At 36.8% G+C, this 16,091-nt stretch overlaps 1 protein-coding gene across 3 annotated transcripts; it reads left to right on the top strand.

Annotated features, from left to right (window-relative positions):
• The first annotated feature begins 703 nt into the window (after positions 1–703).
• On the top strand, positions 704–6,405 carry LOC122008851 (nuclear transcription factor Y subunit A-7-like). 3 transcript variants are annotated; one of them, XM_042564726.1, is made up of 7 exons: positions 704–847; positions 946–995; positions 1,623–1,849; positions 2,884–2,990; positions 3,166–3,237; positions 3,811–3,975; positions 5,635–6,405. In XM_042564726.1, the coding sequence occupies exons 3-7, from the start codon at positions 1,648–1,650 to the stop codon at positions 6,010–6,012; spliced, it is 924 nt and encodes a 307-aa protein (XP_042420660.1). In that variant the 5' UTR covers positions 704–847; positions 946–995; positions 1,623–1,647; the 3' UTR covers positions 6,013–6,405. The 3 variants fall into 3 exon arrangements, with proteins under 3 accessions (XP_042420660.1, XP_042420659.1, XP_042420661.1); XM_042564725.1 differs by having other exon boundaries at positions 734–847; positions 946–991; XM_042564727.1 differs by lacking the exon at positions 946–995 and having other exon boundaries at positions 762–847.
• Positions 6,406–16,091: the final 9,686 nt, after the last annotated feature.

Here is a 16,091-nt window from a genome sequence, read left to right on the forward strand (position 1 = left end):
TCGAAGATTCTGGCGATATCCGCGCCGCTACGCGACGAGACCGGCATCCGCAGCTGCACTTCCACCCCACGTGTCATGCTGTCGTTGGCCATCTATACAATAAAGCAATTTATCGTTATAATTTTTAATTAATACTTTTTTTTTCCTTTTGGAACAAAAATCAAAGGATTTAGTTTTGGATTTTCTTCAAATTAAATATTTCGATTTAATTTTAAACTTTCTCGATAAACTAAATTATACTCGCTCCGCCAGGTCGACCCCGCGTGCGCAGCGATCCGCGATACCTCCACGTGTCCAGCGGGACCCGATCAGCCAAGCAGTCGGCTTCCGACGCGTGCGCGCTAGAGCGGGTCCAGCCGGCAGGGGAGCGGGTCCAGCCGGCAGGGAAGCGGATCGCGAATGGTAGTCGTCCGGAACCTACGTTTCTTCGTCGTACCCGAGGGTGCCTCTTGTGGGCCCCACGCGAAACTTGCCAATCACCGGACGGGTAGGACGAGTGCCGTAACATAAACCAAAAAAAGCCGGAACTGATAGGCGAATTTATATTTTATGAATTTCCTTTTTACCTCAACTGGTTAAGTCCGAGGAGAAGAATTGCATACAACCCAAAATGACCAATTTGACCTTTTTCAGGGCTCCATACCCTTCCAATAAAGCCAACAAAAACTGGGACAGAAACGTCATTTCACTCACTGCGAGCTTGGAAACTTCTGGAACACGAGCGATTGAAAGAGTTATTAATAAATCATCAACTACGCGAAAATTCTTCACTCTGGTCTTGGCTTTGATTCGTCGCCCGTGATGGACCTACGCAGAAATCAATGGTCGGAGCAGGGCGATTCCTAGGGTTTGTATATTTTTTTAAGCTTTTGATGTGGGGAAAGCCATGAGTTGAAAGGTTTACGCCTTGCTGAATCTGATTGGCTCCCTTTGACATTTGCTCAGAACTGCCGCTATTCGATTGGAGGAGTCGTAGATCGCGGCGACTTCTGTCGGTTCGCTTTGTTTTCTCTTTGTATATATTATGTGTGTGTAGCTTTGTCGCTTAGATAGCTCGTGGATTACTAGATTGAGTTTCCGGAATTGGGCGCGATGTTTCTATTTTTGTTTTGTTTCATTGATTGCTTGTTCTTTTTGACTCCGACTTCCTACTGTCTGACAATTTTGGGGGTTTTGTGGTCAGTGGAGTTGGATGCTACTATACTTCGTATCTTCGGTGTTCCTGATATAATTAGATGTTTGTGTTCATGTTGGTTTGGTTTGGCCGCCAAGATGGGATTTTTTTTGTTTTCCTGATACTGCCTCTTAATAGTCTTTGTAGCATGAATCTTGATTTGATTTTTTTTCGCCGGAATACGCTTACATCTTAATGGAATTTGGTACATACCTGGGATATCTGAAAGCTCGGGGGTTTAGATGATCTTGTTAGAGTGGATTTTTCTGTTGTCCTTCTTCTTTATATGGGATCTTAGAGTCTCTTGCGGATATATGTTTTAGTTAGTTCTTTGGATAGGGTAATTTAATTTTTCTTTTTAGTAATCATCGTAGGATGAGTGATTCTTCCTTGTCTTGTGTCCTGCCTTTGGACAATGTTTAGCTAATTAATTTTCATTTCTTCTTAGAATTTGCAAGAAAAGTTTGATTTGAATGGTCAAACATAGTGGGATGGAATCACGTCCAAATGGTACAAATCCAATAGATCTGAGCAATCAAACTGCCCTACCTGCCGTAGTCAGTGCACAGCCATGGTGGTGTACTCCTCTTTTTGCTGCTGGACCCGCTTCTAAGCCAGCTTTGGCAGGAGATGAGGTAGCTGAGGTGCATAACATCAATGGAGTCGATGGCACAGGTGATGCAAATAAAGAGTAGAATATTGGCACAAGAGCAGCTTAATTATTTACTGACCATTTATCTTATACTATGATGTTTTATAGGTATTTCGCCAGCAGTATTATCTAAGCTTGATCTACTGAGAAAAAAAAATGGATTAGCTCAGCTTGAACATTCATCCAGGAACAGTGTTCCCATTTGTTATGACGCTTACCTAGTAGTGTTAGGATTTTATAGTAGCTCGTGTTGAATGTTTTGCAACATTGTAGTTTATGTTTCCTTTCCTTTTACAACCAAGATTCATTACCAAAGATTGCTACATCAGAGGGTAGCACAATGAAACTAAAACCCGAAGTGTTTTTTTCCCTTTCTGGAGGTGGATATCCATTATCAGTTTAAAACAGGGGAAATTTTGATATGTACTTGAGGGGGTTTTATTTTATATTGCAAAATTTAAGAGTTTTTGTTGTAGATCCCTGTAACTAGAATTTCAACTTATTTGGGATTGCACCATAGGGAATTTTTATGCTTGAAAGGTTTTCTGTATATCTCCTTTGGAGATATTCAATTGGTGAAACTGTTGGAGCAAAAGGTGATAACAGTCATCCCACACGATCTAGTATCACCCCTCCCCCCCCCCCCCCCCCAGCTTTTGCCCTAGCACATCGGTCCTTTGCATAGGGGAGGTTAGACATGCAATGGGGCATTTTCCACCCACTTAGAATTGACTCTAAGATTTATTGGAGCAGCCACCCATGTACTTACCAACTATGCCAACCCGTGGCGGCATATATTGGTGAAATTGTTGACTGCTGACCACATACTTCAACGGAAGTATTCACAGATATGGGCTGGTATTAGTGCTTAACCAAGATGTTGTAATAGATCTCACTGATCTGCCTAGACATATAGTTCTCCTTCTTACACTGCTAAATCTTGTAGAATACCCAAGTCCCTTACTAGATCATAGACTAGTATAAATGACTGATTAACGGATGCGCTACAGTTAAGCTGATTAGCTTCTTACATCTTACAAAGTTATTTTATTGTCAGATGGGAATCTTGGAGATAAGGACCAGAGTTTGCAGCCTACTTCTTCAGCTATGGCTCCTGTTATGCCTGAGATTATTGCACCTCAACTTGAACTTGGACAATCCCTCGTGTGTTTTCCTTACTTATTTTACTTCTTTTTTTCTTATTGCTCTTGAATAGTCACATTTCATCTGAATTGAAGCATCATTCACTTATCTGTGAATGGTTAGCTGATATCAGTATTTTATTAATCGTCATTGTCTCGTTGCAATAATGAATAGATCTTCTGATGTGCTTTTACAGGCTTGCGCTACTTATCCATATAATGACCCTTATTTTGCTGGTCTAGTGGCTACTTATGGAGCCCAATCCCTAGTAAGTTTGTAAGATAACTGAGCAATGACTAATGATGTTGATTCACATAATAATTGTTATTGAATATTTACTATTATTTTGCAATTAGCTGATGTTGGTTTAGAATACTTTTTTGTTGCCTTAGCCAATCTTGATACCTTTTTAAGGACCAAAGAGTCTTTTCACATTTCTTTTCTTTTTTTGAACTATTTGGGATTATCCTAAAATCATGAATATATATATATAAGAAAAACAAGGCGTTGAAGGGAAGTAGGCAAAAGTAGCTGTACAACTCTTTTTGTATGTTCTATTAGCTTTGCATATTGTTGTCAGATTTGTTTCACATTGAACCTTTTTTGTCCATTTTTTCCTTAGCTCATTATATGTGCTTGTTTGGCTAACAAAGGCAGATAGCAGTAGGTATCAATAGTTATTTAGATTACTATTTCTGTTGTTGACGCTTGGGTAATAACTTTGCCTTGTATAGTTGGACAGAGCACTGTGGGTAAAAATGCCAAGTTTGTAACATTTCTTCTATTGCCCTACATTTTTAATTTAGTATGCTCTTAATTGTTGATTGATTGTATTTTACAGGTTCATCCTCAAATTATTGGAATACCACACTCTCGCATGGCTTTACCTCTTGAAATGGCAGAGGAGCCAGTTTATGTTAATGCCAAGCAGTACCATGGAATTCTTAGGCGAAGACAATCTCGAGCGAAGGCTGAACTCGAGAAAAAAGCTACTAAAGCTAGAAAGGTAATAGTAAGGGTCTTGAGTAAATAAATTAGTTCTAACAGAATAGTAAGTTGATTGGACATTTATATTTATTTATCATTTCTAGTCTATTTTTAATATATTTTGGGGACTTTATTTTATCCCACAATGCTTATCCTGCATGCCTAGCCATATTGTTAAGTCCTTCTAGCATAATTATGAACTATGATTCAAATATTTATGGCGCATTCCTAATCCACCAAGAATACCCGAAAGACAGAACACTTGAAAAGACAGACAACATTGTCTAATATTAAGCTTGGTTACTGACAGAATTACCGAAACAAGGACAGGGCATAACTGAAATCTGTCGTAACTTAAAAAGTATCTGCTGAGATCAAAACAAGAGCCAAAAAAAAAACCTCAGCGTTGCTTGCTCAGTGAATTTGAAAATTGGCAGGCTTGATTAGCATCTTCTGTGTTCTCAATTCCAATCCATGTTTGTTGCTGCTTGATCCATTTTTAGGATGAGACATCCTGCAATAATCCTTCTCCTTCCATCGAGCCTTTTTGTCCAATTTGCAGATGGGTATATCAGTTGGGATTGATGGACTTTGCCATTTATTTGATCTGAATATAATTCTGTTTCTTTTGAATAAGATGTCCAAATCCACACTTGTGCCATGCTGCAAATGTGCTGGTGAGATCTAAATAATACTGTTATGTTCCTTCCAAACAGCTTTCTGAAAACTTTCTCCCAACTGGGTGCAAAGGATTTCCAGACCCGTTTAGGTTTGTACTCGATAACAAGCCTGAACTTGAGGAAAGTATAGACTATTTTGTCACTGAATACCTCATTTGCAGTCCACCTCCAAATATTTTTATAGTCACTACCATACTGAACCTGAAACTGAGTCTGGCACAAAATACGTTGAATTCTGTGATCTCATTCTGTGCAGTCATGCTGCCACCCATTTCATTCATCAGATCCTCAACCTGATATACCATTGACTTTGAACTGTACTTGCTAAAAAGTAAAGGGAAATCAGCCTTCAAGATGGTTTCACCCTTCCATCTATACAGTCAAGTATTTCATCTGATCCTTTTCATGATGCTGAAAAGGAGAGTTATATTATGCATTTTTGGAATCATCTCATATGATTGATTCTACCAGTTGATAAACTCTTAATTTATTTTCGTGATCTAGTTCTTGCTCTTCATAAAACTGATGGTGAGTTATCTCTGTATCATACTCCTGGCATTGATCCTCTATTGATTTAAGGTTAAGCATAAAACAAAAACAAGCAAGTCCTGGCTATGTTAGTCCGTGCCAAACTTAATCTTTCTCCTAGAATTCATTATATATTAGTTCTACATCATCTATTGCTGCCCTAGTTACATACCCTCATCTAATACTTTTGAGCTTGTTGAGACTATCTATTTGCAAGGATACATTCTTTACCTGCTCACAAATGCTCTTATATAAACATAGATTCTGGTTCTTGTTGAGGTTTTTCGACAACTAAAATAGGGTTCGGTAAGATTGTTTGATTTATATATGGTCAGAGGAACCTGTGAGCTCTTCATTTGCGAAGTACTTTTAATTTATGTTATTTGTGAAAACTTCAGATGTTTATATTCTGCAACTCATTAAAATGCAAGGAAAATTATTTTTAGAAACTGTGATTTTTGAATTGGCAGCCATATCTTCATGAGTCACGCCACTTACATGCGGTGAGGAGAGCCAGGGGTTGCGGAGGTCGTTTCCTGAACACCAAGAAGACCGATGAAGGAACTGCTAAAACTGAGACACAGACTCCAACACGGCCAATTATGTCTTCCAACTCCCTGACGTCCGATGGTTCTGGTAACACAAATCCACCAAGTAGCATCCAGGAAGCAACACCTGAATTGAAAATGATCACCAGCACCAAAGATATCTACCAAGAGAAGTCTGGATCCCAATTTGCATATCATCTCAAACCGGGTGAGAAAACTGAAGTTGAGGATTGCTTACGACAGCAGCACGTTGGCATCCTGATGAACCAACCTCCAAACTGGGCCGTCACCATTCAGTGATAACCGCCGTCGGATGGATACCTGTGCCAGAAGAATTGCACTGAGAACTAAAGCATGGTCTACATAACTTTATGTCGATCCATCGATGTAGCAGCAGATAAATAGGAGTGCAATTGGAGGCAGGGGTTTCACTTAAAAGGGTACTGTTTATAATCTCAACTCGCGAAGGCAATTCATTCTTGGCTCTCTCTTGGCTCTCTCTCTGTTTCCATTGTCTTTCTGTCTTTCCTTTCTGTTGTGGGGGGAATAAAAACCTGGTGAGTGCAACAAGAACTCTGGCCCATGTCTGGGGTAACCTAAAACTCAGTTTGATCATCAAAGTCTAAGTTGGAAAACAATATGGTCGTGAATTTAAATCTGAAATTGTGTGCTATATACGCCCTCCTTTTGTCAGAGTTGTTGATACAGTTTCAAATTATAGTATGCTGGTTATTTGCTTGTGCTTTTACAATGACATTCAACCAGGCCGGCCCTGACTTTTGGGGGCCTGGGGCGAAAAGAAAAACGAGACTTCTATAGGAAAGTTTTTTTTTTTTAACATATAATTTGAATATTATTTAATAGAAAATTTTAAAAATTAATATATTTCTTTTAAAATATGATAAACTTCATATAAAATATATTTATCAAAATTCATCAAAAAGTGCAGCACTTTCTTAAATTTCTTCAAAAAATATAATACATACAAATAAAAAAAAAATAAGTATGAAAAAATCATTGAAAAAATCTATAACATTTTAAAAAGTAAAATCATCAATAAAGTCTTCAAAATTAAATTTTTCTAACACCTCATTTTTTATACAAAAAAATTGTCAAGTCATTTATATTCAAATAATTATCATCATTTTCTCTCAATTCTTCCTGATTATGATCATCATTTTCTCTCAATTCTTCCAGCTCATTAATTGAATGATTATTTAGTTCTTCTTGGTTAATTGATTGTTGCTCATTTGTTGTATGATCATTTAGTTCTTCTTAACTTTCTTTTTGTAATTCATCAATTGAATCTTCAATTGAAGAGTTAGCTTTAAAAAACTTATGAAGAATATCTTTGTGAATTTTAATAATTTGTTCCACTCTTTTTCTTTTTTTTTTTCTTTTTTGACTCCAAGATTGATATTTCTTTGGAAACATGTTTATACTACAAATTTCAAGTGTAAAAATAAAACACCCAAAAACCAACAACAACGTTAATAATGAAACAAACACAAGAAGTGAAAATAATAGTCAAAGAACAATCAAGCTTGGTTTGTGCTTAAAGCAATCGATATAATTTATTTTATGATGATTAAAATTGGGATGATTTATTTAAATTCTTTCACATCTGTAAGAAAAATTATAAAATATTGATTCTAATACAATATAAAAAATCAATATTGAATATTGACAATAAGAAAAATATAAATAAGTAGGTAACTTACGTTGTAAGTTTATATATTGATAAATGATGATATCCATAAAACTAAAATTTCAATTGGAGAATAAACTTTTCTGATTTAATTAGAAAAGATTTAAATGAGAAGAAGGGAGGAAATTAATATTCAGGATTCATACTTTACTCTTCAGTCTTATGACTTTTGTAAACAAATTAATGAAAAAAGAGTTGTACAAGAAATAAAATCTACAACAGAATTGTTTACATTCCTTCTTTTTTTTTTTTCTTTTTTTATGTTTATATATATATATATATATATATATATTTTGCCTTAATTAAAATAATTCAACCATATATATATTTATGGACCTTTATTAAAATAATCCAATAAAATATATTTTTGTAGGTTTTTATTAAAGCAATCTAATTATATATAATATATATTATATATGCATATCAAATTTAGAGACCCTTAAAAATCGGAGGCTCTTGACCGTCGCTCCCGATGACATGCCTCAAGGCCGGTCCTTCATTCAACACAGATATCTACAAATATTTGAAACAAACATTTTAATAATAGACACCATATGTCATTACACCTACTAAAAGCATCAGTATCTGATTCATCTACATCAATCTAAATGCATAAAATGCTTTGTCTTGACAATCGCTAGATAACTCCAAATCTCCCTTTTGTTAGAAAACTCTAAAACGACTCCTTTTAAGTTCCATGACTCTTCAAAACCAAAACCAAAACCACAAAGAGTTCCTTATCAGACTCTTCGTTAGCGTCCAATAGACTTCCCTTTAACTCGGACGTTTTCCAAAAAGTTGCCTTTAAATTATTCTCTCATAACATCGAAAATATTCCTCAACCCTTGATTGCGACCGATTTTGGATTTTTTTTTCTTAATGTGAACTCGAAAAATGCTCACGGTTGGTGTTTAAAGATGGAGAGAGAGAGAGAGAGATAGAGAGAGAGAGAGAGAGTGTGGTCCAGTCCACAAGTTTATATTTGTTTTAATTTTTCTTTTATATATTCAATGAATTGAATCTCGATCATTCGTAGGCATAAAAGTTTTACTCGTCTAAGTCCTATGGTTTCTTCTAGACGACGCATCTTTGAAAGGGTCGTCAGAGAGCCAGGCCGTCTCAACAATTCTGCCCTAGACAGAAAATAAATTTAAAATCTTAATATATATTTTTTTAAAAATAAATATTAAAAATATTATTAAATACATTTAATTTTATTAATAAAATTTAAAAGATTAATTTCATATCTAGTAAAAGATTATTTTTTAATTAAAAAGAGTAATCAATTATCAAACCTCACTTCTTTATTAGTATGATTTAAAAAATAAAAATTATTTTATGTCAAACTGTCCAATATAATTTATTAAAAAATAATATATTTTTCTAATGAATATCTTTAATTAAATAAATAAAATTAAATTCTATCAATAATATATTAAAAATATTAACTAATTTGATAACTAATAGTAAATTATTATAATACTATTAATATATATTTTAATTGTTATTTAAAAAAATTATCTATCAATTTAAATTTTGATGAAGAAAAATTTTAACGTAATAATAAAATTATTATCATGTGACTTAGAGGTAATAAGTTTGAATATCAAATATAGTCATCGTATACAATAGACTCTTTCCCAAGATATTGCACCATACTATCTTTTTATAAATTTTAATTTTGATAAATTATCAATCAAATTTATTTAGCCAAAAATATTTAGTTAATACACATTTGTCGGACTTTTGGCGACTGATTAGAGGGGATGAATTGCCCTGCAAAGAAAAACAAACATTCCTCGAACTTTTACAACTTAATTAGACTAACACTTGCATAAACAAAATAAGAGACTGAAAGAAGAGACACGAAAGAGTTTACTTGATTACAACCATAGAGGCTATTAATCCAAGGAAATTGAAAGCTCACTAAACTCTCCTTCAGATGGAGAAGCCTCTTTACAGCAATTAAAACACTCACTTACAGAACAAAGTTAAAGAAGAATCAATCAAAAGTATTGTTCTGAACCATTGAGATCAGGGTTGTATTTATAGCCCTAGTCGGGGTGCCTGGAAAGGTTCTAGAGGCCTAGGGGATAAACTTTTTTCCCTGTCGCAACAGAATGAGCCACGTCACGTTTCGAATAAAATCCTGCTCCGAGCGCCCGAATTTGGAAAGCCAACATTCTGGTGATTTTCTGTCTCGACCTTCCACATTGGTTCCGCTCGCATTGATTCGGGTCTTTTGCTCCGGCTCCACTCGCTTGGGTGATCTCGACCATCCAGAATAGGGCTCAACCGAACCCAACTTCCAACATTCGAGTAATCTTCCGCTTCAGCTTCTCGTCCTTCGGAAATGTCGTACGCCTCATTCTCGTTCACCAGCGTACTCTTCCGCAACAGCTCGTCCCTCAGACACACCGAGCTCGTCGGCTCTCTCCTGTACCGTCCTTCTCGCTAGCTGCGTCTTTCGCTCGACTTCCTGTACTCCTAAGTTCATGCACACTTAGACACAGGGGTTAAATACCAACATAACTTAACCTAACTCGGTTGATCACATCAAAACTATCTTGGGATACTGACAATCTCCCCCTTTTTGATATGAGCAACCTAAGTTAAGTTAGGGTAAACAAACATAAAGAAGTAACAAAAAAATGTAATAAGTTTTCAACTCAATAATGCAAAAAATTAGATTACCCTCCACCTTCACTTAATCTTTCCTTCTCTTCCTTTGATCACATTAAATATGGTACTTTTAAAAGGACTTTGGAAAATCTAAAATTAAAGTATGAGAAAAAATACAAAAATCACAAAAATTGAATTTTAAACAGATTTTTAAAAATTTGTATTTGAATAACTAATTTGAAATTTTTCTAACTAATTATTTAGATAAAGTATAGTAAAAAATAAATTTGCTAAAACAATTCTAACCAACGTCATTTTTATTAAATAAATTTTAATGATCAAAATTCTTCTAACAGAAATTTTGATAAACTATTTAAAGCATTAGTTAAAATGATTAAATATTTCACAGTTAGTTAATTAAATATTTTATTTCAATAATTGACTTCCAAACTGTGGAGAGGCACTAGGTCTTCTTGGATATTGGAACAACAACCACTTTCTAGACAAAACCTTTTAAAAAATTAGATATTTAACTTTCTCTCTAGAAGCTAAAAAAAAATAATTAATTTAAGCATATTTTTGGAATCCAATATAGATTCCTTCTTACTGAGTTAATTAAAAATTTTCGAGGAATATATTTTCTAGATAATTTTCTAATTTTCTCCTTGTAATATCTAAATTGTCAATTTAATCCTTTATAGTTTCTGAATTTGAAGGAGACAAATTTAAACATGTAGAATTTTTAAAATGTTCTATTTGATCCTTTAAATTTGCATTCTTAATTTTTAATTTTTTTCAAGACCCTCTATTTTCAGTTTTTCATTTTCAGTTTTAATCTTGTCGAGATTTTCTAATCAATAAGAAATAGCTAAGGTTGATTTTAACTATTTATTTTCTTTTTCTAACTTATAGTAATTTTTCGATAATAGTTTTATAAGCTGAAATGACTTATTTAGGAGGAAGAGACCGTACCCGACTTACATTGTCGATCCCGCAATCTGAAGCTCCGTCTGAAGTGTTGCTTTCTTCCGATGTCTCTCCCCCTTTATCGATGCTCTCGATGCTCATTTTGGATGAGCTTGTTTCGTCTTCGTCTTCTTGGTGACTTGCCACTAGCACAAGTTCAACGATTGCTTCGATCTTTGATTCGGACGACATTTAGTCCCATGTCTCCTTTAGAGTTTTATACTTGTTCTGGGCTGCCTTCTTGGATCTTTTCTTTATCCTTGTCCTTGTTCTTTAATTTTGGATAGTTATCGTTCACGTGCCCTTCTTCATTGTAGTGGTAGCACATTACCTTTCTTTTTCTTATTGTACCTTGCACTTAATTAAATTTATTTGATTTAAATATTTTTTTTTTAAAATTTTCTTATCATGAATGTCGTTTCATCGTTCTCAAAAGAAGATTCAGAATTTCGTTCGTCTATCTTTGCCTTTAAGGCAATATTGTGTCTTGGCTCCTTCTTCAGATCTACACATCTCGTTTCATGGACTTCAAAAATTGAAAACATTTCTTCTAAAGTACTTGATTCAAGATCCTTAGATATATAATAAGCATATACTAAAATCCTAGGAAATGCGTTAACCACGTACCTTAGCGAATCTCAATTGATTATCTTTTCTCCGAGATTCATGAGTCCGGTGATGAGTTCCTTGATTCTTGAGTGGAGGTATATGACGGCTTCGCCTTCTTCTAACCGGAGGTTGATGATCTAGTTCTAGAACATGTCTCATCTCGCTAGTTTTGCCTCCGAGGTCCCTTCGTGTAGTACTAGGAATTTCTCCTAGAGCTTCTTGGCTGACTCGTAGGTGTAGGACCGTTGGACCGGCTAGAAGGGAGTTGTTGGTTAGTCCTGCAAAATAAAACAACAAAGACCCTTCTCGAACTTTCAACAGAACACTTGCATAAATAAAGCAGAACAAATAAATAAAGCATTAAAAAGATGAGACACAAAAGGTTTACTTGGTTACAACCGATGTGGTTGTTAATCCATGGAAGATTAAGCTCACTCAAAAACTCCTTCAGGCGGAGAAGCCTCGTACAGCGTTGAAGTGCAGAAAACAGAAGCTCAACTCTAGACTAAAGCTTACAAGCGTTGGAATTACAATTCAGAGTTCGTTGAAAAGCTTCTGAACCAAGGCTATATTTATAGCCTTGGTCGGGGCGCCTGGAAGGGTTCCGGGCGCCCTGGGGGGATACAACTTTATCCCCCAACGTTCAGAACGTATTAGACGCGTTCTGGTCAAAATTCAAGTTCCGGGCGCTCGAAAGGGTTCCGGGCGCTCCGGGCTGCTCAGGGCGCCCCGGACTGCTCCGGGCGCCCTGGGCTGGTCCGGGCGCCCCAGACCCTAAGTCAACTCTGGTTGACTTCTTTCACCTCGGACCGGGTCTTCAACTCCGATTCCGTTCACTTGGGTGATCTCTGCCATACGGAATAGGGCTCACCCGAACCCAACTTCCGGTCTTCTCGAGCGGGCTTCCCTCCGGATTCTCATCCCTCGGAATCACCGCGTGTTCCCTTCTCATCTGCCGGCGTAATCATCCGCAGTCTTCGTCCCTCGGACGCACCGCGTGCCGTCCTTCTCGCTAGCTACGTCTCTTGCTCCCCGAGTAATCTTCCGCACTGACTTTCGTCCCTCGGAACCACCACACGCTTCCTTCTCGTCTGCCGGTGTACTCTTCCGCAGCACCTCGTCCCTCGGACTGCCGTCCTTCTCGCTAGCTGCGTCTTCCGCTTGACTACCTGTGTTCCTAAGCTCCTGCACACTTAGACACAAAGTTAAAACAACACAGGACCTAACTTAACTTGTTGATCACACCAAAACATCCTTGGGGTTCCAACAATCTCCCCCTTTTTGATATGATCAACCCAAGTTAAGCTATGGTCAAAATAGACGTAAAATAAAACTAACTTTATTTGCAATTTAGTGCAAAAAGGTAGAAACATTAAATTTCAAAAATTTGCAATTTCCAATTTTCTACCTCCCCTAGATTTATACTTTTTCTTCTCCCCCTTTGATCACATAAAAAATTGGGGTTGTAAGAAAAATCTAAGGGTTGACACTTAGAAATTTTATAAGAATCTATTTCAATGATTTTCTGGAAAATATCTAAGTCAAGAATTTCTAAGTCAAAATTAACTTTTCAAAAATTTCTAAGCATTCGTTATCAAGAAAAAACTTTCTAAGCCGAAAATTTTATGCAAAAAAAATTTAAAACAATTTTTGAGAATATTTAGAAAAATTTTAAAAAAAATTATGCATTTATTTAATTTTTAATTCTCATAATTTTATCATAAAGTTTTAAATTTCCATTTTAATTTATCATAACTTCTTAAATCACAATTTTTTCATATTTAAGGCAACAAATATTAAACATGCTAAAAATTTTATTCGATCTTTTAACATGTCATTTTCTGTTATTTTTTGATTTTTTTACTTCACAAAAATATTTCAATAAATATTTTGTGCAAAATTCGTTTGAAGAAATATTTTGTAATTTGCAAGGATTTTTTAACAAAAATTCTAATTTACAGGAATCTATTAATAACATATTTCTTAATCCAAAAAACTTTTTCGATGACTCAATTTCTAATTCGCAAAACTTTTTTGAGAAAGTAATTTGTAATTTGAAAAAATATTCGAAGAAAGTTTTCGACAACATTTCTAATTTGTATAATTCTTTCGAAAAAATATTTTGCAATTTACAAAAGTCTTTCGACAAAATTTCTAACTTGCAAAACTCTTTTATCAAAATATTTTGTAATTCGTAAGAATCTTTCATCGAAACATTTTGCAGTTCGAAGAATTCTTTTGATAATATTTTTAATTTGCAGAATTCTTTCAAGGTTATTGGTAAACCAAAAAACTCTTTCAATGATTCGATTTTTAACTCGTAAAAATTTCCAATCAACTTTTCATTTTCAGGCAATTTTTCAATAAATTTATCCAATTTCTCATAAGGTGAAGACCATACCTGACTTACATTGTCAGCGGTTGATTCTCCCCCTGTTGAGTTGCTTTCTTCCAATATCTCTCCCCCTTCATTGATGCTCACCTGGGATGAGCTTTCTGTGTCCTCGGGATGAAGATCGACTATCTCGGCAGTTTCCTCATTCTCGGACTGTTCTGTCGGCGGCTCGCTGTCCATCAAGGAGTCGGATTCGGCTTCAGCTGGTTCTTCGTAGATCTTCAAAAACTTTTCCCAAAGTTCTTTTGCGTTCTTGTATTCTGCGATTCTGTCGAGATCTTCTTTTGGTATTACGGTTAGAATGTGAAATTTAGCTCACGCGTTTGCCATAAACTCCTCACGTTGCTTGTGAGTCCAGAGACGTTTATCGATTTCTTCTCCGTATGCGTTCTTCGGTTCTTCATAACCAAATTTCATTATTAAAGAAATACCAAAATCTGAGTTAAGGTATACCTCCATTTTTTGTTTCCAAACGAAAAACTCCTCCTCGAATGCAGGTGGGTAGTCGCTAGCTCCGACCATCGTTTTGTTGCTTCAGATGACGGTTAGTCCTTCTTGAAGCGTCTCGGCTCTGATACCACTTGTAGGACCGTTGGGCCGGCTAGAAGGGGGTTTTTGGTTAGTCCTGCAAAATAAAACAATAAAGACCCTTCTCGAACTTTCAACAGAACACTTGCATAAATAAAGCAGAGCAAATAAATAAAGCATTAAAAAGATGAGACACAAAAGGTTTACTTGGTTACAACCGATGTGGTTGTTAATCCAAGGAAGATTAAGCTCATTTAAAAACTCCTTCAAGCGAAGAAGCCTCGTACAACGTTGAAGTGCAGAAAACAGAAGCTCAACTCTAGACTAATGCTTACAAGCGTTGGAATTACAATTCAGAGTTCGTTGAAAAGCTTCTGGACCAAGGCTATATTTATAGCCTTGGTCGGGGGCGCCTGGAAGGGTTCCGGGCGCCCTAGGGGGGATAAAACTTTATCCTCCAACGTTCAGAATGCATTAGACGCGTTTTGGTCAAAATTCAAGTTCCGTGCGCCCCGGGCTGCTCAGGGTGCCCCGGACTGCTCCGAGAGCCCCGGACTGCTCCGGGAGCCCTGGGCAGTTCCGGGCGCCCCGGACAGTTCCGAGCGCCCCGGACCCTAAGTCAACTCCGGTTGACTTCTTTCGCCTTGGTCCGGATCTTCAACTCCGGCTCCACTCGCTTGGGTGATCTTTGCCATCCGGAATAGGGCTCACCCGAACCCAACTTCCGGTCTTCTCGAGCGGGCTTCCCTCCGGCTTCTCGTCCCTCGAAATCGCCGCGTGTTCCCTTCTCGTCCGTCGGCGTACTCATCCGCAGTCTTCGTCTCTCGGACGCACCGCGTGTCGTCCTTCTCGCTAGCTGCATCTCTTGCTCCCCGAGCAATCTTCCGCACCGACTTTCGTCCCTCGGAACCACCGCGCGCTTCCTTCTCGTCTGCCGGTGTACTCTTCCGCAGCACCTCGTCCCTCGGACTGTCGTCCTTCTCGCTAGCTGCGTCTTCCGCTTGACTACCTGTGTTCCTAAACTCCTGCACACTTAGACACAAGGTTAGAACAACACAAGACCTAACTTAACTTGTTGATCACACCAAAACAACCTTGGGGTTCCAACAGTAGGCTCCGATACGGTTGACTTCTTGAGGTGGTAAAATACTAAGCAGATGAAACTCTGCTTTGACATTTGCTATGAAATCAGCTTGTTCCTTTTTCATCTACTGATATTCTTCTTTGTCTTTCAGGGTCACAAAATCATATTTCATAATTATTAATAATTCAAAATCTATTTTTAAAAATACCACCATCTTTTTCTTCCAGCTCGCGAATTCCCCCTTGAAGTTCGATGGATTGATGCTCGATCTGACCATCTAGTGTTCTCCGTTCGGCGGTTAGTCCTCCTGAAGCGAACCTGCTTCGATACCACTTGTCAGACCCTTAGTAGCTAACTAGAGGGGGTGAATAGACCAGTAAAGAAAAATGAACCTTCCTCGAATTTTTACAGCTTCATTAGAGCACTCACTTATAGAATAAAGCTAAAGAAGAATCAATAACAAGTGT

Source organism: Zingiber officinale, chromosome 8A, assembly GCF_018446385.1.
Source record: "Zingiber officinale cultivar Zhangliang chromosome 8A, Zo_v1.1, whole genome shotgun sequence".
In the NCBI taxonomy this organism is placed as follows: Eukaryota; Viridiplantae; Streptophyta; class Magnoliopsida; order Zingiberales; family Zingiberaceae; genus Zingiber; species Zingiber officinale.

Coding starts and splice junctions, on each gene's coding strand:
- LOC122008851 (XM_042564726.1), top strand. CDS start 1,648: ATGGTCAAACATAGTGGGATGGAATCACGTCCAAATGGTACAAATCCA. Junction 3,238..3,810: donor CTTATGGAGCCCAATCCCTA/GTAAGTTTGTAA, acceptor TGTATTTTACAG/GTTCATCCTCAAATTATTGG. Junction 3,976..5,634: donor AAGCTACTAAAGCTAGAAAG/GTAATAGTAAGG, acceptor TTGAATTGGCAG/CCATATCTTCATGAGTCACG.